We start from the raw sequence: 23,534 nt of genomic DNA, 5'->3' as shown, positions 1-23,534 counted from the left end.
TTGGACTAGAACCAGGGAGGCCAAAATTCAAATCCCCACTGAGCCATGAAATTCACTGGGTGACTCCGGGCCAGTCGTTTTTTCAGCCTAACCTACCTCACAGAGTTGTTGGGAGGATAAACATAACCATGCACACTGCTCGGGGCTCCTCAGAGGAAGAGCGGGATAGAAATGTAAATAAATAAATTAAATAAAAACAAACAGCAGTGTCCCAAAGACCAGGCACTCTGAGAAATGTGGACTCCAAAGTGCCCAATGCCAGCACTGATTAAGTCACCATGGAGAATATTTCCCAGGACCAGTTTCTGCCCGGGATAATGTTGCAGCATTCAAGATGCCAGGGAGATAAGAGGAGCTCTTAGAAAAAGACTCCAGAAGACGTTGGCACCATTGCAAGCAAGTCCTGGAGAATCATAACAGCAGCAAACCAACTATAAAAAGGTAAAGGTAAAGTTATGCCGTCAAGTCGATTTCGACTCCTGGTGCCCACAGAGCCCTGTGGTTGTCTTGGGTAGAATACAGGAGGGGTTTACTATTGCCTCCTCCTGTACAGTAAGAGATTATGCCTTTCAGCATCTTCCTATATTGCTGCTGCCCGATATAGTACCAGCAGGGTTTAGAACCGGCAACCTTCTGCTTGTTAGTCAAACATTTTCCCACTGCGTCACTTAACTATGAGATGCATCTAAAATTTGTTGGACTTGGCTCTTGAAAAGCTGGGAGGCCATTTTTTCACCATCAAAAACCTTCTGCTTCTGAACTTTAGAATCATCACAATTTTGAATCCGTGAATCCAAGGCAAACTCTGTCTTTCCAAAAGTGTTCACTTTAAGAGATCACTCTTGTCTTTAAGGGACATTTATAAGGCACAGATATAGGTTTTCCAATTGGCTTCAGAGATTTCTGCATTCAGGTACCTGTTAACCTTGAGGAATCTCTCCACACCTGGAGATACAATTGATGATTTGGGACAAATGATTTTCCTCTCTGAACAAGAATGCACTTAGCGGAAGGGTAAAGGCCGGCTCAGCAGCCGGGGACTTGGAAGGATTTTGAGATTCACAGGCTATGAAACAGGAAGTGAACAGAAAGTCAAGTTGTTGTATCTATCAACAACTTTCTCAAACCTCTAGGTAGGATGCTAAATAAGCACAACTTCATTCCATGACATCTCAAAACCGTGCAATTTCTGCATGGAGGGAAAAGGCTGTCTCGAAAAGATAACATTAAATGACACACACTCTTGCAGAAGTTACAAAATTGCTGCCAATCTGTGTAGACAATACTGAGCTAGATGGGCCAAGGGTCTGACTCAGTAGAAGGCAGCTTCTTTTTAGGAATGCACAGAACCAGTTCAAATCGAACTGGGTTCAATTCAAACTGGCCCGGTTCAACTGGTTCGAGCTCAAATTTGCCCTAAATGTTTGTAAATGAGTGTCTGGTAAGGATTCTGCTTCAAAAGCAATGGGTGAATCCAAGCAACTTAAATGGGCTTTGAAAGGGTGGGGGGCCCCAAGTGCCACCACCACGGTGCAATAAGATGACCTCCCGCCTGTTCTTTTCAACCCCATTTAAGCTGCTAGGTTTCCCCCACTGCTTGTAAAGGGGAATCATCACCAGATTCCCCTTTACAAGCATGCTAAACCGGTTTGACCCAGTTTGAGTGCATGAACCAAACTGACTCATGGACCAGCAGTTCGGTTGGAATTCAGTTCGAACCAAACCACCCAGGGCAGTTCCATTCACACCCCTACTTCTTATGTTCCTACCCACCGGAGCTTGATCCCAGCTTACCGACAGGATCGTGATTGTGCAAACTTACCCTAAGAGTGTCTGGCTGACCTAAGGTCACCCAGCGCAAGTGCATTCATCCAGTGCGTCCACCAAATAACAAATAACAACATCAAATAACTTCAATGTCGACACTGGTGGGGAGGGGGAGAGATGGGAACTTTCACCTTTCCAATTTCTATATTTCAACTGATTTAGCAATCTTTTATTGGATGCCCCTTGTGATACTTGTTACATTTATTACTTTTGGTTTAGTAGGTTAAATCTGCTTTGTGTTAAATTGTTAAAATAATTGGTGGAAAAATGCATCTATAGCAAAGGCTGTCCCCATGAAGTTGTTCATATTAATTGGAATTAGTTTATAGCCTCCGGGTAACCTCAACAGCCAACCATGGCTTCAGCAACTCCATAATACTCCCCCCCCCCCTTTGACATGCACACCCTAATTCTTTTGCAATCTAGGTCAGAGCCTATGCAATTCACCATTAAATCAATCTTTATTTTTTACAGAAAACTACTACATAGCACTTTCCAAAACACACACACACACACACACACCGAAGTGAATGACCTACTCACAGTATTGTTCAGTGTTTCCCACTTCCCAGGCTGTGAGAAGTTCCAGCAAAGTTCACACTAGGCTACCTTTCCTTTGAATGAGCATGCATGTAATGGAGGCTCATTGAGTCTTTCTGTCTCTTTATTTACCAGCATACATGTGGAATATACTGGAAACAAACAGGCAGGATAGCTGCAATTCCTACATAGGATTTCTAAAATATTAGTGTGCACTCCTGAAAGTCGCTAACTCACAAGTTCCTCTCACTTACCAAACCATTTCTGCATCCTAAAAGTAAAGCCGTGCCATTGAGTCAGTGTCGACTCCTGGTGACCACAGAGCCCTATGGTTTCCTTTGGTAGAATACAGGAGGGGTTTACCAATGCCTCCCCCACCCCCCACACAGTATGAAATGATGCCTTTCAGAATTTTCCTATATTGCTGCTGCCTGATATATGTGTTTCCCATAGTCTGGGAAACATACCAGTGGGAGTTCGAACAAGCAACCTCTTGCTTGCTAGTCAAGACATTTCCCACTGCACCATTAGGTGGCTTTTCATCCCTAGGCCTCCCCCAAACACATCCCATGACCAAGAGAGATTCCAAGGTATTAAGGAAGATCAAGATCCTTTTGTTGCGGCTCTGATCACCCATCAACACACTGTCTTCTGAAGGAGATATGGGATTGAAGCCCTGTCTGTAAAGCCTCCATGAAAGCCAAATCCACGGCAATATTTCTGTAATTAAGACAACCTTTCTCCTGTTCAAGTTTCAGATTTGTCCTGAAAAGTTTGTTTTTGAAAGGAGAACATTCTGCTCAAATCATGATCTACTTTCCTGCTCCTTGAAGTTCATTATCACCCACAGATCTGTACTATTTGTCCTTTTTGGTTTATTCTGCTGAGCCAAGGCTTCCTAAATGAAGAAGTTTTGAAAGTAGCTCCCATAGGACACCTTGGCAATTCTGCAGTGTGTGTTCAAACTTTTCATTTTCAGCACCACAGAACGTGCTCCAAGAATCACATCAACAGGTTCTGCAAACCCGTGACGAATCCAAGAGCCACCATTTGGCGATATCTTGATAAGGAACAGTGAAAGTGACACAGTCTTCAGCAGCAAGACCAAAACACGGAGATGGGGTGATCTGCTCGCCACCCAGACTGATGAAGAGTTCTGGGAAACTCAACACTGCATTGGTACTATTAAATGCATTAACCAAATTGTGGCCCTTTTCTGTGCACCAGCCCCGATGGACTCAAGTGGCTGCTTCCTCCCCCCCCCCCCCCCGTTTGCTGACAAATGTTTGTGTGGATTTCTTGACTGCTTTCATTAGTTTCTGCATGCGTTACCTACCACTTTTGCTGGGAATTTTGAGGAATGAAGGGATTTTAAAGGAAACCCTCAATCCATCAAAAACATCATTTCTGTTCACGCCCAGCATCAGAATTCTCTAGCAGCTTTTAAAAGTGGTGATTCTCTTTATTGAACAGGGGGAGAGCAACTGGCCCTATCCATCCCCAGCACAGCATCCCTCCAGTGGCTGTTGCTGGTGCTTGTCTTATGTTTCTTTTTTAGACTGTGAGCCCTTTGGGGACAGGGAGTCCTTTTATTGATTTGTTTTTATCTATGTAAACTGCTTTGGGAACTTCTGTTGAAAAGCGTTATATAAATATTCTTCTTCATCATCTCATTCATTGTATCTGTCCATCAAAGATAACCATGAAGATGAGAGGTATGCTTTGTGTTCTCTACCCAGGTGCAAAGCCAGGCCCCAAGTGAAAACTGACAAAAAAACAAAACACCATGCAGTATGGACAGCAAGACACACAATTTCATACAGACACACACACACTTTGGAAAGTCAGAGTCTATTGCAATAAATCTCTAAGCAGATACTCCAAAGACTCCCGACTTGCTTTGGAAATTATCCTTCAAGGAGATTGAAGATTGCATAACACACAGTAGGGGGAAGATACGCTTGTTTTACATGGCCTCTTCAGAGTTTTAAGCAGGTGTTTGACAATGTTCTGTCTTCTAAATATGAAGAGTGTTGAGGCACAATGTGTTATGCAAATAAAATAATGGTGTGATCAAATTTGCATGTTCTATGAATATGCATTGCCTTGTTTACATAAACTTACCTTAAATCCCTGCATCCTACAAGTACCGGCCACATACTTTAGTCCTCTTGGTCAACGCTTTGCATTTCCCTTTGTGGATTTTAATCATTCTCTCTAGTCTACTATTAACCCCACCCCTCCCTCTCACGTTGCTAATACAAGACCATTAACCGCCAGTATGGTGTCCTACGGTGGGCAGAGAATTGCACTAGGTTTACATCCCTGCTCAGCCATCAGGGTCACGGGGTGTACCTTGGGCCTGTCAACATCTCACAGCCTAATAGGTATCACTGGGCAAGGATAACATGGGATCACACCCACCCCCAGTGGCCAGAGCTCTGTGAAGGAAGGGTGGGACGCCAAAAAATACCAGTTCTTAATTGCAAGGGAAGATGTTCATTGGAAAAATATTACTCATCCACCTAGAAGCCCCTTAACCCAATCCCCAATATGTAGGGTTGCTCTATGGATGTCCATTCTGCGAATGCTCCGGACCATCTATTCATTATGCTCCAAGTTTTAAGGTCGGTCCAGCATCAAACAATATTTATTTATCTATCATATTTATGTAGCACCTGCTAACAGAGCAAAGAGGCACCTTTTTAAAGTTCACCGCCCACTTCTAGGCAATGTACATGATTTTAAATACAACAAATATCAAAGCAGGACGAAACCAGTTAAAACCATTTCACAGAATAAAAACAACAGAACCGTTGAAAATTAATTGTAATTGAATGCCGGAGAAAACAGGGCCATCTTGAAGGTCTTTTAAAAAGCAATCATAGATGGAGATATATTCCAAAGCCCTGGGGCAGCCACAGAGAAGGCCTGGTCCTGAGTCACCACCATGGGATGAAGCCCAGCTCCCAATACTTAAAAGTAAGGAGAAAATAAAGCATTATTACATTTGGAAGGGGGCATAGCGTGCTCTCTCTTTTCAGGCACTGTTAGAAACAAATGAACATTCGATCCCACACCATGCATTCCTATCCATTGTGGGATCACATGTGAATTGGTTTCCACAGTGCTAAATCTGTACTAAACCTTACTAAAGAGTGATAAAAAGACAGTCAAGCAATTTGAGTTCCCTTCTTTCTACCTGTAGGTTACTGATGGTCCCTGATAGAGTCTTCCTTATAGCCTACAAAAAATTTCCCAGGAGTTTTGATTGCTGTTAACCTATTGCCAGTGACCTCGTTAGTGGCTTACAGTTCTCATTATCACTGATCAATAGGCATACTAAAAATGATTTGAGGCCCTTTGACCTGCCTGGACTTTGACCAGAAATACTGATCTGTTTCCCTGAAATAGGAAAAAGCGTGAAGGACTGTCATCTTCCTTCCCTGGTGATGTCACCTACCAATTACATCCATTGCAGCTTTAAACTATTTATGCAAAATATGTCTTTCCTCGCCTGAAATACTAACTCTTTATTTTATTTTTAGTCCCTCCCTTTCCTTCACGCTTCTAAGTTTCAGGCATGCATAGGAACATAGGAAGCTGCCTTATATCGAGTCAGACCATTGGTTTATCTAGCTCAGTATTGTCTTCACAGACTGGCAGCGGCTTCTCCAAGGTTGCAGGCAGGAGTCCCTCTCAGCCGTATCTTGGAGATGCTGCCAGGGAGGGAACTTGGAAACCAGATGCTCTTCCCAGAGCGGCTCCATCCCCTAAGGGGAATATCTTCCAGTGCTGCTCACACATCAAGCCTCCCATTCATATGCAACCAGGGCAGGCCCTGCTTAGCTAAGGAGACAAGTCATGCTTGCTACCACAAGACCAGCTCTCCTCTGTGTATTATGCACACAGCATTAAAGCTGTGTACATAATAGTAACATCATGATTATTACTTGTGCTTTTAAAAAATTGTATAGAACTTTCAGTTGCCAAATGATTATGATTGATTGTATTTGCCTTCCTAACAGTGCAGTGAGGAAAATCCCAATTATTTGGTTTTACAAGAAAAATAACCGAATGCTGCAATGGGAAAAGGAGACGTGGGCTGAAGCTTCAGCCCTATTCAAAGAAACATCTTTGAATTCGATCGAAGCAAATGTGAAACAGGGGAACCTTTGAAGCTCTGAGAGGACCTCCAAATGGAACCTTCAAGGCTTCACATAGTCCTAGCAAACACTTCGGTATTCTGCCAACAGTTGTATTTTCTTTATCCTCTTAATGTGTTTCTTTTATTGGGGTGCTACAGACAGGCACAGACTAGCACTTGGTAGGGTTGCAATGAAGGCCTTGGAAAGGATATTTAGATGCTGTGGTGTGTCTACACCTAGAAAGATTACAATTGTTCAGAAAACATTTTTTCTCGTGACACTATATGGATGTGAAAGCTGGACTCTGGAGAAGCAAGATAGAAAAAGCATTGATGCTTTTGAACTTGGGTGCTGGAGAAGACTTTTGATTTTTAATACAATGGACAGCCAGAAAAACAAACAAATCCTGAATTTTCACTCGAGGCTACCCAGGAACCATAGATAGGTGAAAAGAGCCCTATTTTCACCCCATGGAGAAAGAAAACAGGTTCCTATGACCCAACAGCAGATATGCGAAACCGCAGGTGGAGAACTCACAAATAATAATGGTCTCCTACACCGCTATTGGGAGATAAGCAGAGAGTTGAACTGGCCCATGGACCCCTCAGTTTTCCCTTCTTGGCTTATAGAACTCATTAGGTGGTCACACCCGCAATAAAAGATATAAAGAGAAGACACCTCCCTCCCCCAAAGATGGTGCTGTTAATACCCACTGATTGCATCATAACAATCAATTACTGTGATTCGTAGTCAGTTGTTGTTAGGAAAGCAACTGAGCTCAGAGAAGTTTCACAAACCACCTCTCACTGCCACCCTTCATCGTAAGCCTGCCAGGACAGCTCCTGAATCCTGTCCTCCCCCAACCCTCTCTCTTAGCCATGACTGACAAGTTCTAATGAACAGCCACACAATGCATAGAGGATTTCCAGCTACTGAGGAAAAAAACAACCACCATCTAATGGAATCACGGCACTGAGAAGTTTACAGGTATGGCTGGGTGCCTAAGCAAGCTGTCTGCCTCTGAGAGATTTCTATTTTGGTATAATGAATGGGAAAGACAGTTGATATGCATCCCAAAAGTGGACATTTACTCAGAAACATTTCAGTGTATTTCTGACGACTGGCCATAACAGTTCAGTGTCTATGGTAAGGAAGGCTTAATTAGGCATCTTTTTAAAAAGAGACGGCTGTCAGACTTCAAGATGTCCTAAGCCTTAAAAAAAAAAAAAATTCAAGGCAGAAGCAGAATAGAAAACATGATAATTGGTCAGGGCTTAATCCATTATCTTTAAATGACCTTCAACTCAACATATTTAACAGAGCGGCAAGTAGCACAATGCAAAAAGAAGGCAAGGTATCAAAATCCATATGCTAATAAATTCAGCTTCCCTGTTCTATAGAAAGCCTATTGTATAATTATTTCAACACCAAAGTGTCAGCAAAATAAAGAAACAGGCTTGTTTGGGTGGCGAGGGGGGGATGTAATGATTGAATCAACGACAGTCACTGATAAAGCAGCAACATAAGGACAGCTTCTCTTAAAAGTACACATCTGTGCTGTTTACGAGAAACGCCGATTCACCATCAAATCTTCTACACAAACCGGCCTGACCCCTCTGTTTGAGGCTATCTTACAGAGAAACTCAGCTCTGAGGTTAGGTGGGAGATGACGTTGACAATGCCCGCAGAGAAGTCTCTTCCAGTTGAGCAAACCTTTACCTGGCATGCCCTCTCCAGAGAAGCACACATGGTACCAACTTTGTTGTCCTCGGTGCCACCTGAGAAACCCCCCCTTTTTTTAATTACCCCAGGCATTGCAACAGATTGTTTGACATATTTTAATTGGATGATATAACGCTATGGGCTTGTATTGGCTTCATGGCTATTTCTGTAAGGATTTGATTTCTGGAGCCAAGAACGCTAGGAAGAAGGTATGGAGGGGGGGATAATAAGGATGGGCATCCAGTGAAAGGGCACTTAATGACTTGGATCCAAAGGCAAACCTCTGGTAACAGGAAATCTTTTCCACTCACAAAAGGGCTGTTTCCAATCCAGTGGAAGAGTGCTGCATGAGAAAAGAAACTCCCCACTCCAAATCCAGCCTCGGAGGCAAGATTCCTCGAAATAGGGGTGTGCCTAGAACATTTGCCGCAGTTTGGCTCGAATTCGAACTGGGCCACAGGTTCGCTTCGCAAACCGATTTGGTCAAACCAACCAGCTGGGCTCAAATGGGTTTGAGGTGGTTTGCCCATAGGGAACATCCATTAAATTTTTTTCTTTAAAAAGCAAACAGTGGTGTATAATTTGAATTCTTTGAGGTGGTTAGAAAAACTTGCCTGAGCTTAAGTCTTTAAAAACCTAAGCTCTGGCCCAGGGAGGAGTATTCTTCCAAAGCTCATGAAGAAAGGCAGATGTGGGCAGTTTCTAAAATTTTAGGCTGAAATCCCCCTCCTTGCAGGCACCCATGTACAAGTTGCATAGAGATCCGTATGATGTGCATGAAGATAATGGAAATATTAATAACTTATCCTACATGACTGTTGTGAAATTAAATATTTCAAACCAGATTTATGTTACTAAGAGTATTTGAAATATTAATTAAATTATTCAAGAAATATGAGGGAAAGGAAGGAGGTTTGAAACTCCCTCCTCTTTCACTCCCTCATCCCTCCCCTTCCAGCCAATGGAGGCAGAGTTGCCCTGACAACACTTGAATTTGAACTATGACAAGCCAACCAAGAAGAAAGGAGATTGCAAGCCAATCAGAAGACAGTGTCAGAAACTTAATCAGCAACAAGTCAAGCAAGCAAGAAAACAAGAAGTCAACAACAGTCCTCCGAAATGGTGCTAGGGGCCACCCACCATAGCAGCTCGAACCGAATCTGTTTGCTTTGAACCGGGTCTGATTCAGGTGGATCTCAGACTGGCCCCCTTTCCTGAAGGGTGGTTCTGTTCACAGTTGAACTGCGCAAACCAGCCCAGTTTGCGGTGGACCAGTTTGTGACCAAACTGGTTCTGCACATCCCTACCTCTGAACACCAGCTGCAGGGGAAGCAACAGCAGGAGAGGGCATGCCTTCCCCTCTTGCCTGTGGGCTTCCCAAAGGCATCCGGTGGGCCACTATGGGCAACAGGATGCCAGACTAGAAAGGCCTTGGGCCTGATCCAGCAGGGCTGTTATGTCCTTAAATCCAGAGAAGCTCTTGTGCAAAACTTTGCAAAAGCTGATTTGAATAATTTTTATTTCCAAGCATGTGACCTCCTCATCGAACATGTTTCACATCCTATCATGCAACCCCTAATTCACTGCGGAACTCACTGCACAGTGAGATGTCACTGGATTTGTGCAAGAGTTCGCAGAACACCACAAATGCCTTTCCCCCCTCCACTCACAGTTCTTTGGGTTCATTCCTAGGTTTCAGTGCTGAAATGTCTCGTCTTTCACACTGTAGCAGAGAGCAGTGCAAACTGTTGGCCAGCTGCATGTTGAGAAAATTGCTTCTTTTTTGTTGAGCTTCATATTTGGAGGGCTATATTTGTTCTTATTTCCACACGAGCTTCTTCAAAACAGCAACATTTGTTGATCCTCCCCAGGCTTCTGTTTTCATAATGCATTGCTGAGAGGAAATTTTACTCTCTCTTTTTATCTTGTTTGAGCTGAGACATAATCTCAGTGTATTCTCACATGAACTGTTCTGGACACATCTCATCCCTTGATGTGATTGACTCCAGAACTTACCAGATATCCCTTAAAGGATCACCTTCATTCTTTTATTCCCTGATCTGAAAATCTCTGCCTCCAGAGATACTTTAGGCGATTTGAGACAGAACATGCATCAAAGGGGTATAAGAAAAGTCTCCAGACCTGAGATATGGTGAGAACATTTCCATCATCCACACATTTTTAAAAGATCTGTCCACATTTGTTTAAAGCTCTCTGCCTGCAAGACAGAGCTTCGGGCTTCCTATTCAGCTCAATACAGTTAAGAGATTTCATTTACAAACAGCTAGAAATAGGTACCTTGATCCAGGTTAGCCATTTTCCTCCCACGGAAGACAAGTTTGATATACTTTTCTGAATACAGAGTTTCAGTAATGTTTTTTTTCTCCCAACGCCTCTCCTACAGAGGTGGATCGTGCCATGTTTTGAACTCGACAATGCAAAAGATCGCAGGAACAGAATCTGGACTCAAAAAAAGGTGTCAGCGCTCCAATCAACAGCGTTAAACTTCTGCAAGCAAAACTTGTTAAATTTTGCTATTCTGTATCAATCTACTAAGACAAAATAATCCCAAAGCCACAGTAGGGTAATATATGTATTAGAACCAATTAAAATGTCACAAGTAAACAAGCTTCCAAATTCCCCCACATCCAGAGGCATAGGAAGATTGGAGCTGGGACAAGAAGTGAAGATGAGCCTCTTCCCCCCTGTTTCATGTGCACACAGGAAGCTGCTTTCTACTGTGTCAGACCGTTGGCCCATCTAGCTCAGCACTGTCAACCCAGACTGGCAGCGGCTTCTCCAAGGCTCCAGGCAGGCATGCAAGTCTCTCGGCCTTACCTGGAGACACTCAGGAGGGAACTTGGAACCTCCTGCAAGCAAGCAGGCAGGGGCTCTTCCAAAGCAGCCCCATCCCCTTCTCTTTCAGAGAAGTGGAGGGTGAAAAGCAAGTTGTAGCTAGCCAGTCGCCAGCCTGCAACTACTCCCCCCTTTCTAAACCCGCCCAAGGGTTCCCACCCATCAACCCACCCTACTCCTAGCCCAAACCCTTGCACAAGCACAGCAGCTAATTTTCCCCCCTACACACACACACACGGTTCTTTGGATCCCACCCACCATGGGGAGGGGGGCAAGTGGCCTGCAAGACGCCAGCCAATATTGGAAGAAGAAGAAATTAACATGGTTGCCCACCTACACTCTTTCTAGCCCAACACAGCAGACCTGGAAATCAGTAAAGGATGGCCAAGGAACAAACAAGTTGCTTTTAAGGCCATTTTAAAATACAGCTCAGCCAAAGCTCTGCAATTTCACATATTTTCATTACAAAACAAAAACACAAAACACTTTCTGGAAAGCAAACAAAAAATGCCACAGCAAATTGGGCGAAACAGAAATTGCCTTGCAGAGCACCAATATATGCATCTTGTTCTAAGACAAAGCCTGAAAGCATTCATTTTCTTCATAAAACAAGAAGGAAAAAATAATTTCAAAAGCCTCTGAATATTAATAATGTTGAATTTCATGGCCAGCTTTCCTAATTTTCTACTTATCTATATTTTATAAATGATATTTCCAAAAACTGAGCTCCAAAAAGTACCGAGTAAATAAACGAAACATCTAAAGCTATGTAGCAAAGTTCAGAAAGAGAAATCTGCTGAACACAGAACCTACTTAGCATTTTTAAAAGAATTTCCACCTGAAAACCTAAGAATGCGTTGTCAAGCTTATTAATGGCCTTGAAAATCTACCATATAATCTCACCATAATGGATGGGGAGAGGGGAGGGCAGTTTTTAAAAATATACACATATTTTTTTCTTCACCATGGCAGAAATTATGCTATAATACATTCTTGTTACAGCTCTGTTTCTTAACTGCCTTCACATTTAGGGCAGATATTCTCCATGTTTTCCTGTGCCTGAAGACATTACTTCCTTTAATAATGTCTGTATTAGAACACAATGTTAGTAACCTGTATTAATACAAAGGAAACAAGAAGTTCTGGAGGAACTAATCTGCCTACTTTCCTCTCACTATAATCTTAATTGATAATTACCATATTTACAAATTAGCCCACTTCCACCCGAAACGTTCACACACCCGCCATCTTGAATTGGGGCAAATGAAATCATCAAACTGCACCATCGAGGTGTCCCTGTGTATCACTATGGTTGTACCAAATTTGGTTCAAATCAGTTAGGTGGTGTTCACAACCTGGCCCACTTGTGCCTCAAATCTTCATGCATTCTCCATCTTGAATTGAGGTGGATGCCTTACTCACAAACTACACCTTTGAAGTGTCCCTACAGCTGTAGCAAGTTTGGGTCAGATTGGTCCAGGCATTGCTAAGTTGATAGAGGGACACACACAGAGCGAGAGAGAGCGAGAGCTGGGTAATCTCATACAGTAAGCTTACTTTCCTTAAGGAAAGTTGCCTAAAAAGCAACCCACTCCATTTACAGAACAACATAAAGGACCCGTGTTTGTTTTGCAATGTGAGAGACAATCCCAACCAAACACTCTTATTGTACAAAGTTCATTACTAAGAAATATGACCAACTATATTATCCATTAGACGTGATTAAAACGAACGCTGTCAACCAACTGAAGAAGTTTTAGTTGATCAACTGCCTTTCTTTCACCAGTTAATTGATTACATTCGAATGAGCGTGCATGCAGTCTCTCTTCCGCGATAACAAAGAAAGTCTTAGATAGCTTCCAAAGGAACAACCATAAGCTACCTCTCATCACAAGAAAAATCCCAGCTTATTTCTCCATTCCTTATTGCAGCAAGGCACCAGAATCAAACAGCCTCCCACAAGTAAACAAGTGTGTTTTCAACTTGTAGCTCCACTGATTAAAATTTGCCATCGTTGTGGATCAAACCCATTAATGGGTTTTTCTTAATCAAGCAAGCAATATGCAAGATGAATTAAAAACCCTGTTAGGATTTGGTAGTACAGGAAATGTCTCAATTATCTCAAGAGCAGCTCCTCAAGAGGGTTCTTCTTTTTTACTTCTTTTTTTACCCATGCAATACAAAATATACTGCAATGTTGAGCATGCATCTTTGAAGATGTGCCCATATTGGATTGTATGCAGTGTTCTGCTTTTACCACCTAGGGTTCATTATGGAGCTAACTCAGCAATCACAAAACATACAACTCCCGCCAGCTCCGCCACATTCAGGCTTGTGGCCCTCATTAATTCTATTTGGTCTGTCTGTTTTTCTTCCATTTTTATGGTCTTAGTTTTGGTGTCTTTAAAAGTGCTGCACTTAAGAACAAGAAACTTTGCTTTTCAGTTCGGGGCTGCTTCCAGAAGTTGAGGAGGTTGGATGTTTTCTGGAAGACTGCCAAGACACCACTGTCACAAAAGCTTCACCATTTTCACTTTGCACAGAGCACTCAAGAGGGTCAGAGAGAGTGTGGGAGAAGTTGCAAGTTGCATGGCCCACCACTTGCCAGTTAAGAGGGCAACCTGGGTGCACCTTGACTTTAAAGTCTCCTCGCTCACACTGTCTCCGTCAGCTTAAATAAAAGCAATCCCAGCTACCATGGCATTGAGAGTGCTTTAATTTTAACCAAATGGAGTGTAGCTCAGTGTTTTGCATGCCAAAGGTCTGGGAATGCCTGGGAAAGATGCCTATCTGAGCTGCTGCCAGGAAGTGTAGACAATACTGAGCTAGACGGGCTCATGATCCGAATTCATATGCAGAAGCTTATGTTCAGAAGGCAAGAAACTGAGCTATGTTTTAATGTTTGGTTTAAGTTTTAGCCACTTAAAAGAGAGAGATTTCTTCCATATTGTCACAAGCTCCTTTACCTTTATTCACCTCTTGATTGTTTACAAATGTCTCTTGTATTAGGAGATTTAACAAAGCTGTTAAGAGAGGTATAGGTTCTCAAGACAAAAACCGGATATGCCCAGAAAACAACAGTGTTTTCCTTCTTGGGGTCTGTGCCTTCAAAAGGCCAGAAAATGTAAAGGGTTGGAGGAGGTCACTGGATGGAATGCTCCCATTGCAGATGTCAGAAGATAGCAAGGCTGAGATCAGAGGGGAGAAAAGTGGACCTCTCTCCCTTCGCCAGCATCCTTGAATTTTGACCCATAAAACGATGCAGAATGGACAGCCAAAGACATTTAATCTGCTGTCGGGGAAACAGCTTGTGCAGAGCCAGGTGGACCATAAGGATTGGAAATCGATCGCTCACGGCCATTTGTTCCTGATCAGAGGAGGATTTCAGGAGAATGTCAAAGCAATCCTTTTCCACGGCACAAAGCCAATTTGTTTTATTTTATTTTATTTTCCACCAGGTCATTTAGCCATGTGAGGTGACCCTTGTGATGCGGTGAAAATCAAATATTTCTACCAGACTGACTTTTCTTGTTCTTCTGATGTGCCTGGGAAGCTTTGATCCTCTGGGGCCTGGGTGAAGCAAAGTACTAACTTTTAACAGGGAAAGTTAAGAAGAGGAGAAGCAGCAGGCAGAAGCGGGGGGTGGGGGAGAAACAGGCTTCTCGATTCTGTGCTCAGACTCAAAAGAGAATATATCCAAAAGGTAAAAGAATGTGGCATTTCCTCAGCTGGAGTCAGCTACAGTGTGCTGGTCTCTGAAATCTCCTTTCTCTGGCACCGGTAGGCCACCTGCTCCTTGAGTGAGCCGTTAAAATATGTTAGCGTGCCATCTGTTAAGGGGTGGCACACCGAGGATTTCGGTTCTGCTCATACTCGGGGGAGAGCAGCGGTATTTAATCAATCTGCTTGCAATTGCTTTATATGATTAGCATGTAACGATTCAGGTAGGTCACGGCCATGGACATCTTTTTTTATGAGCGCATTAGACATCTGCAAACGCACACCAGTCCCGTAAAAGACAAGGGTTGGTGTGGTTGGCAGACAATATCTTGAGTGTGCCCCCTCCCACCCGCAAAGAAGATGCATTTCTTTATTTAAAGGGTTTCCGTGCATTGCTTTCTTGTTGCTGCCAGTGACAAAAGAAACCCCACAAAGTACTCCCACTCCTAGGCTATTGTACTTTAATAGAATGGATCACACTTTTTTTTCAAAATACCCTCTTCAATTATAATTAATACATTGGTGATTATTCTTTTCCAGCTCAGCTGCAGTTGCACCATCTGTTTATCCTAGTGACCGCTAGGGGAATTCGGAGTAGAGATAATGAGGAAGGGTCTTCCTATTCCCCCCCGCCACCTCAATTTGTCTCCCTCTGCCCTAACTTTCTCTGATGAGTAGGCTGGTACCCTCCGGGGTCTCTCACTTCCCCCTTCTTGCTCCCTGCTCTGCTGCATTCTCCATCAGCCATGTGGCTTGGTTCTCTCCCTCTCTGCCCTGCACTATGAAAACAGAAAGCTCAGGGGCACAGGACTTACGTCCCAGTACAGGAGGACCTCGATATTTGCGCGGGTTCCATTCCTGGCTGCAACTGCAGATATGGAAACCATGAATATCGAGACATTGTGGGGCTATAGGATCACAGGGGTTAGGTTCCCGTTGATGGGGAAATCATTGAAAATTGCTGAAAACCAGCCAAATTGGGGGTGGGGGCGTGGGGGGAAGCTGCCTACCATGTTTGGCTGCTCCACCTGAGTTGTGCTTAGCCCTGGTGTGCCCACAAATCAACCAAACATTGGCCAGAAATCGCTGTTTTGTGTGGTTTTTTGGGTTTTTTTTAACAGAGCCATTTTGAGGCTCTGAAACACAAAATGGCAGCCAGAAATGAACTCCACAATCATTTCCGGACACCCCTGACACATGGATATGCGAGGTCAATGTGCCCCCCCTTTTTCCCCCTGCATATGCCGAGGTTGGGTGTCTTTTACCCGACTGTGGATATGCGAATCTGCAGATATCGAGGCCCTCCTGTATGTAACTTTCCCAATAAACCTGTCTTGCTTTTGAACCTTAAACATTTGTCTCAAGATAGTAAAAATGGCTCCCAGGTGACAGCATGAGCAGAAAATTCCATGACTGTTTGATTTTTATTCTTCTCCCATTCTTTCACTACTATGTTTGGAACTTTAATTTTTATCCTATCGATATCTAGTTACCCCTGCTAACTTGGCAAAGAGGCACCTTTTAACCTGGCAATTCTCTTTATTTATCAGGGGGAGAGTAACTGGCCCTCTCCACCCCCAGCACAGCATCCCTGCAGTGACTGTTGCTGGTGTCTATCTTATGTTTCTTTTTAGATTTTATGAGCCCTTTGGGGACAGAGATCCATCTTATTTATTTATTATTTATCTGTGTAAACTGCCCTGAGCCATTTTTGGAAGGGTGGTATCAAAATCGAATCAATAATAAATGATAAACAAATAAATATCGGGAGCTGGAGAATTAACTTTAGGTCTGCCTGCCATCGAAACTGGCGTATTTATATGGACTCAACTGATTAGGGAGAATGGGCTCAAAAGAACGGCCGTACACTTGCCCAGTGCAACTGGGGCTCAAGGCTACTCTTCAATGGGCTTGGTCTTCTCACACACTTGTTCTGCTAGAATTGAGGTGAACTAAACTTCTCCGCTCCAACACATATAGGTTTGCAGGTGGCAAGAGACTGCTCTGGGTGCCTTGTCTGAGACCAGACGGGTAGGACTGGATAATATAAGGACTCAGCAACATCCCTCTCTTGGGGCTACAGTGGGAACCTTGGCCTCAGAACCCCAACTTCTTTTTCAAAAAACCCCATCAACAAGAACTAGTTACTGACCTGAAACTAACCAACTTGCAGCCTGATCCTATGCTTGCTTACTCAGAACCATAACACAAAGCCCAAATGCAAATGTGTGGGAGCGAGATCTTAGAAAGGAAGGAGGGAAATAAATTTGATGCATCCCATTTTTTTCAGGAAAGGGGGGATATTTATAGGGAGGTACAGTAGGGGTACGGGGAGAGAGAGAGAGAGACTCCATGGACGATAAATATTATGCTCCAATTAATTTGCAGAAACCTCTCTCAGGATCTAAATTATAATCCACTTTGCTTCCAGAGTTTGCTGAATAAATCACATTTTAAAATACCAGTCCCTTGAAAGTATTATCATCCACCTCTTGCAAACATGTGCTCCAGAAACTCCCTTTTTAGCCGCTCTTCAATAGATCGCCCACCATGGAGCCTGATGGAGTGAGCCTAAAATACAATTCTAAATAAAAGAATATGATAAACCATTCTATAAATCAGTAATGTATTACATGTGTAAGGTCATGTCATGGGTGAATAGGGCAAAATGCCCAGCCATATGGCACACTTAAGTGCCAACTCATCTACATTCTCTGTTACCAGGCAACATGCTGGACTTCAGTCTCGGCTCAGTTAAATAATAACAACCCCTTAGCCCCAGAAAATGATTGATATTCATGATGCCAGTCAGGTTACGATCACAAGGGGAAATATTGGCATCAATTAGCCACAAAGAAATTTGGCATGCCTCCGCATTTCCCGGACATCCACGAGCAACTTTTTTTTTTTTTTTTTTTGCTGCTCTTCACATTTGCATCCTCCAAACCCATGAGTTAGTTTGTGGAAGGCTGATTATTTCCCCCTTAGTCTGCATTTGTAGATATTGAAATATACTATGCATAGATAAATTGTTGGCTTCCACGCAATGTCCCGCTAATTATCTCAGGGACCGCTTTCTCCCCTAGGTTGGAAGCCCTCAGCTACCTCCTCCTTGCTGTGGTGACAGAATTTCTCTCACCCTTCCCCCCCTCTTGTCAACTGTGTCAAATACTGCTAACTGCCACAAAGCTGCTCCACAACAGAGAGCAAGAACTGAGAGAAACAGGCATATTTAGCAGTGCAAGAAACAGATTCGTAAGGTGTGCTCAAGACAAATCGCCGCGACTCGGTTGCATAACCCAATGCTTTTGTTGACATGCAACAATCCAGCTTCAGAGACACACTTCTCCGGTGGCACAGAGGGGAATTAAATATGGAACACCTTGGCATTATAAACCAGATCTGTGTACCTCAACGGTTTTCACACTATTTCAGGGAAGACTGGGGGGTTACTCAGAAATTTATCAGAGAAGATTAGCCACTGCAGACAAGCTTCCCTTCAGGACATCTTTTTTCACCACTACCAACCTTCTCTGATGATATGCAGCCACAGGGGAATGTTGGATATATTTCAGGTCACACTCTCAGTCCGCATGAGGCAAGGGCCAAGCAGGGCAGGCGAGCATGCCAAGTGAACCAAGGGTATACCATGGGATATACTCTTCGTCTTCTGCAATATTCAGATGTTTTGTGGCAAGTGTGCCAAACAAGTTGATGTGGAAGGAGTCCCTGAAGGGAAAAGCTTTGAAAACGCCTCAGTTGTCTCATAAGGACATAATATCGAGTGGCACATTGCTATTTCTCCGATACAAACACCTTTATGTTTGAAAATGGAAGATTTTCTCCTCCCTCCTCCCAGTAAACACACCAGAATTTGAACTTCTTGAGGGGGGACTTGGAACCAAATAACCCTGCATGTGCATGTGCACACACACATACACACACAAACACACACGGGCATAACTATAACAGGGCAAGGAGAGACAGTTGTCTGGGGGCCCACTGCCTTGGGCCCCACCCAGAGGCAAGTCACATGACTGACTCCCCCAGCCACACACCCGCCTGGGCTTCCTTCAGTTGTATTCATCTTCTGAAATGTGAGTTTTAAGACCTGGAGCTACCAGAGCAGCATGTCTTTCCTTAGTACCATTAAATGACTTGCATCGCCCACAATTTACAAAACCTTTTAAAAAATAATTTAGGATGATGTTCTATTGTGGCACCTAGGTCATTTTACTATGCTTTTTGTTACCACTATTCAGCCTCATTTCAGATTTCTTTACTTCATGAGCTGAGATTCAGTGAGAGGGGGCATTTTAAAATCTTGTCTCTGGGCCCACTCCAGCCTTGCTACGCCCCTGCACGCGCACACACACACACACAGGTTTTTCTATCCCTCTCTGCCACAGCTTTTCATATCACCTCTCTAAAGCTAGTCTTTGGGATTAGGGATATGTGTGGTGGATGGCATGCTGTGCAATATGGGAAGGAAAGATCGGCACAAATCACACACACACACACACACGGAGTGGAAGTACCTTCTACTTCTACACAGTGCATTTGGGAAGCAAAGCAGTGTGACCTTCCAGCAATGTTCACTAAAGCACTTCTTCTGTTCATGATAATAAAACTCAGGATTTTTGTACCTAAGCTACAAACAAGCTGAAAGAGTACAAGTATAAAGAAACTGTAAAACCAAGGAACAATTATGATTTTAGGAGAACTTTCTCAAACGATCCATTCTTTTCATCACAAACCATGCAAATCTTACATTGCTTATTTCTTACTGAGGCACATTATTCCATTCCACAACAGATGCAGTTCCCTGAACATCAACATACTGTTTTAAAATGATTAGCATACGGAATTTTAGAAAGGTTGGAAAAACCCAGATTATTTTGCATCTAATAATTTCACTCAATTTGTGGGAGAACATAACAAAAATGAGCAGAGATATCATCCAACATGCCAGTAAATTAATTCATTACATTACACAAACAGAACTGGACTGAGGATATTGCCTAATTTTTCTAAAAGAGGTGACTTTTTGTGGTACTCAATAGGTAAATATGCACACAGGTGTGTCCATTGAATAAGAATGAGTGAGAAAATGTGTACACACAGTAGAGCTTTCAGCACTTCATCATAATCCTTTTTTCCCATTGTAATCCTATTAGTTTCATGCAGCTGAAGATGCAAATCTAGATGTGAGAATGATGCACATCAAGAGGGGAACAAAAGCCAAAAAGCAGAAGGAAAACTTACAGAATGAATGCTCTGGTCCTGAAAGCTATAGGTTCCACTTGCATGGGGCTTCTGTGAGGTTTCCTGAAAGTACAAAGACGACACAGAATATGTTATCTCTTCCTGTTCTTTCCTCCAGGTGATCTCCCTGCCCTTAAGAATACAAAGCCTGGGTTCATATGATCATCTAAACCAGGGATTCTCAATGTTGGGTCCCCAGATGTTATTGGACTTCAACTCCCATAATCCCCAACCAAAGTCCACTAGGGCTGGGGATTATGGGAGTAGAAGTCCAATAACATCTGGGGACCCAACATTGAGAATCCCTGAATTCTAAACCATGTTTTATATCATTGACTGATTGAAACTTCTTATATACCGCCTCCTCCAAAGACTCCACTAGGTGAACAAATTAGTAATTAAAGCCATCTCTATTTCCAAGAACAGAAACCGACATGAGGCAATTCAGGAGCATTTTTTTGTTTATTTATCATATTTGCATTCCACCTGATATGTGTATCTCTAGGTGGTGTGCACCTAAATATAAAACAGAGTAAAAACAAAACAATTTCACAGAATAAAAAGTTAAGACAATTCCATAGGATACAAACAATTGACAATTTAAAATTAGTTCTAGTTAAAAGCCTGAGAAAATAGGTGTGTCCTGAGGGTCTTTCTAAAAGTAATCAGAGATGGAGATGCTCTTATTTTAACAGGGAGCATATTTCAAAGGTCCGGGGCAGCCACAGAGAAGATCTTGTCCAGTCAGCACCGACAAGACTGTGGCAACTGTAACTGGATCTCCCCAGATGATCTTAATAAGTGGCTCGGTTCATGAAAAGAAGGCACGCCCTGAAGTACCCTGGACCCAAGCCATTAAGGTCTTGTTTTAAATATACACATTGAGTGTATCCCATTGCTCAACAATCCCATGGCCATGATCAACGGGAAGCAATAAACTGTTATTTGAAGTTTCCACAGATCTTTGCTGAAGGGATGTTGCTTGGGAGTAGACACTATACAAGATCTTTGCCATAGTTAAGCACATTGCTAGTTAATACATGGTTATATTACATGATGTGTGGAACCTCTGTTTTGCTACCACCTAATTGCAGAAAAGCACCTCTTTGGGAGTGCTAAAGGGCTCCACTGTGGAAGCAACCCCAGTTTAAATGCTATGAATGGCTAAACATGTGTATACACACACACACACTCCTTTCAGGTCTTAAAATAAATTAATAACAGTGATGCACATACAGACGACTATACTCGCGGAATGCCAGAATTGGATACAAAATTAATTCTGCATCTCACACATTTGATATGGCAATTTGTTTGTTTTCTTTGCTCAAGAAAGAGAGAGAGAGGAAAAGCCAAGTTATAAATAGACCAAAGCAGACAATTACTGGTCATTTAAAATTCCTGTTCCAATGTACAATTAGACAATGTTATCAGCAGCTGAAAGTCAGATTATCTTCTCTGTTATAGGACAGCCAAAAAAGCAGTGAACTGTGAGCAGACCTATAATTAGACAACTTAAGAATGTTACCCATATTTTGCAACTCTTTCCCCTCTGTTTGGTCTTGGTTTAATTTCCTGTCCGCCTTATAAGAGATTTCTAATGTTTGGGCTGTAGAGTCGGTTCTGATTAAAAATAATCTTCCCAATTACAGCCGTGCACAAGCAGATACTGCCACGTGTTCTGTGCCACTAACCTCTGAGTTTCTGTCAGCGGTAATGGTCTCTGCAGCAGCCCCTAGCTGCAAATGAAAACCCAGGGGGCATATCTGGGCATCCAGTTTCCTGAGCTGTACCCATATCTCTTAATTTGCACTGTCTGTCAAGAGGAGACACTTTCCTATGTACTAAAAGGAAATTCTCAGTAACAGCAGGTCAAACAGGCAGAGAAAAGTGTGTGTGTGTGTGTGTGTGTGTGTGTGTGTGTGTGTGTGTGTGTGTGTGTGTGTGTCGTGCAGGAGGAAGAACATGGAATTGAAGAAAAAAGGGATACAGCAGAAGTCTGGAAGTTTGGAACTAAGTGCAGCAGGGATACCAGAATGTTTGAAGGGTGTCTCAACAATTTCTGTACACATTTCCATTTTTGTGCATGTATTAAAACGTTTCGTGGTGCATTTTGAGGCATCCTTTTGTTTTTCATTAAAGCATTGCTATAGACCCAAATGCTCAAAGCATAAGGCAGCTGTGAGGACTCTGCACATGCTCAGCAACTGTGGACATATTCAGATCCATACAAAGCAAACTGGCATCTTCTTCCACAAAGCAGAACTGAAGGGGCACTCAGGCTTGAGCTCTTAGTTCAGAACAGTATGTAGAGGCATGAATTAATTCAGTAACAATCTCCATTCTTTCTGTCCCACTCCACCTGCCCCACCCCAGTATGGCTAGCTGCTATTTTTCCTCCCCTTTCCTTCTACTGAATGAGGATAATGCTGGGGGGGGGGGTTGCTGGGGGCGGGCAGGTCCATTCCCAAAAATCCAGCTGCCGTGCTAATGGAAAAGCACCTTCATGAGAACTTAAAGAGTCTCGTGAAAATTTTGGTTACAATTAGAGATTTCAGGAGAAATTCCTCAGAATTTACCCCTTGTATTCTTCCCCCGCCAAGGAATTCTGGACAATACTGGGAGTGGGGGGAGGAGATATTCTGCCATCATAGCCCATTTGACTGGGAGTTGCCACCATAGGGTGGAGAACGTGCTACCTACACAGTATCCATGAATTCTATAGCAGGCTCGACTCTAAGAGTCTGAGTGGATCACTGCTTTTGATAGAGGGCAGAGACCCAGTCTCTAGATTGTCTGTACATCACTTATTCAGAGGAAAGTTAGACATTGGAGTTTTAGCTCCTCCCTCCTTCATTGAGAAAATTATGAGTTCCACGGCGGCAGCCACAGCATTGCGTGATGGCCTCGAAGGACAGTGTCCCGGAGAGATCTTTATAGTGTTATTGGAATTACCCATTCCTAGACTTGGCATGCTGGTCAACCAACTAGTCAAATATTGTGAAATAGTCCAAGAAAGCTGCTGTAGCTTGCCCATACCATTGCCTTTAAAAGAAGTCCAGCCTAAGCCCCTAGGGCACTTGTGGTGGCGTGGAGAACCAGATCTCCAATCTGCCACCAGGTTAGGGAGGAGAGCTAGTCTTGTGGTAGCAAGCATGAATGCCCCCCTTTGCTAAGCAGGGTCCACCCTGGTTTGAATTTGAATGGGAGACTACTTGTGTGAACCCTGTAAGATATTCCCCTTAGGGGATGGGGCTGCTTTGGGAAGAGCATCTGTGTGCTTGCATGCAGAAGGTTCCAAGTTCCCTCCCTGGCATCTCCAAGGCAAGGCTGAGAAAGACTCCTGCCTGCAACCTTGGAGAAGCCACTGCCAGTCTGGGTAGACAATGGTAATCTAGATGGACCAATGGTCTATCCACCACTCCAATGTCTTCATTGTCAATTCTGAGGCTGGTT

The 23,534-nt window shown here is 43.2% G+C and overlaps 1 protein-coding gene across 15 annotated transcripts in view; it reads right to left on the bottom strand.

Moving 5' to 3' along the window:
* Positions 1–23,534, bottom strand: part of RBFOX1 (RNA binding fox-1 homolog 1) — a 1,664,339-nt gene that overhangs the window by 939,831 nt on the left and 700,974 nt on the right. For all 15 annotated transcript variants that reach the window (XM_053276061.1, XM_053276046.1, XM_053276045.1 and 12 more), the window contains one exon: positions 20,079–20,141. In XM_053276061.1, coding sequence (XP_053132036.1) covers positions 20,079–20,141 — 63 coding nt within the window. The remainder of the gene's footprint in view (positions 1–20,078; positions 20,142–23,534) is intronic.

Source organism: Hemicordylus capensis, chromosome 13 (genome assembly GCF_027244095.1).
Source record: "Hemicordylus capensis ecotype Gifberg chromosome 13, rHemCap1.1.pri, whole genome shotgun sequence".
NCBI classification, from domain to species: domain Eukaryota; kingdom Metazoa; phylum Chordata; class Lepidosauria; order Squamata; family Cordylidae; genus Hemicordylus; species Hemicordylus capensis.
Note: the sequence above shows the minus strand (reverse complement) of the source record. Positions and strands in the feature narration are given on the sequence as shown.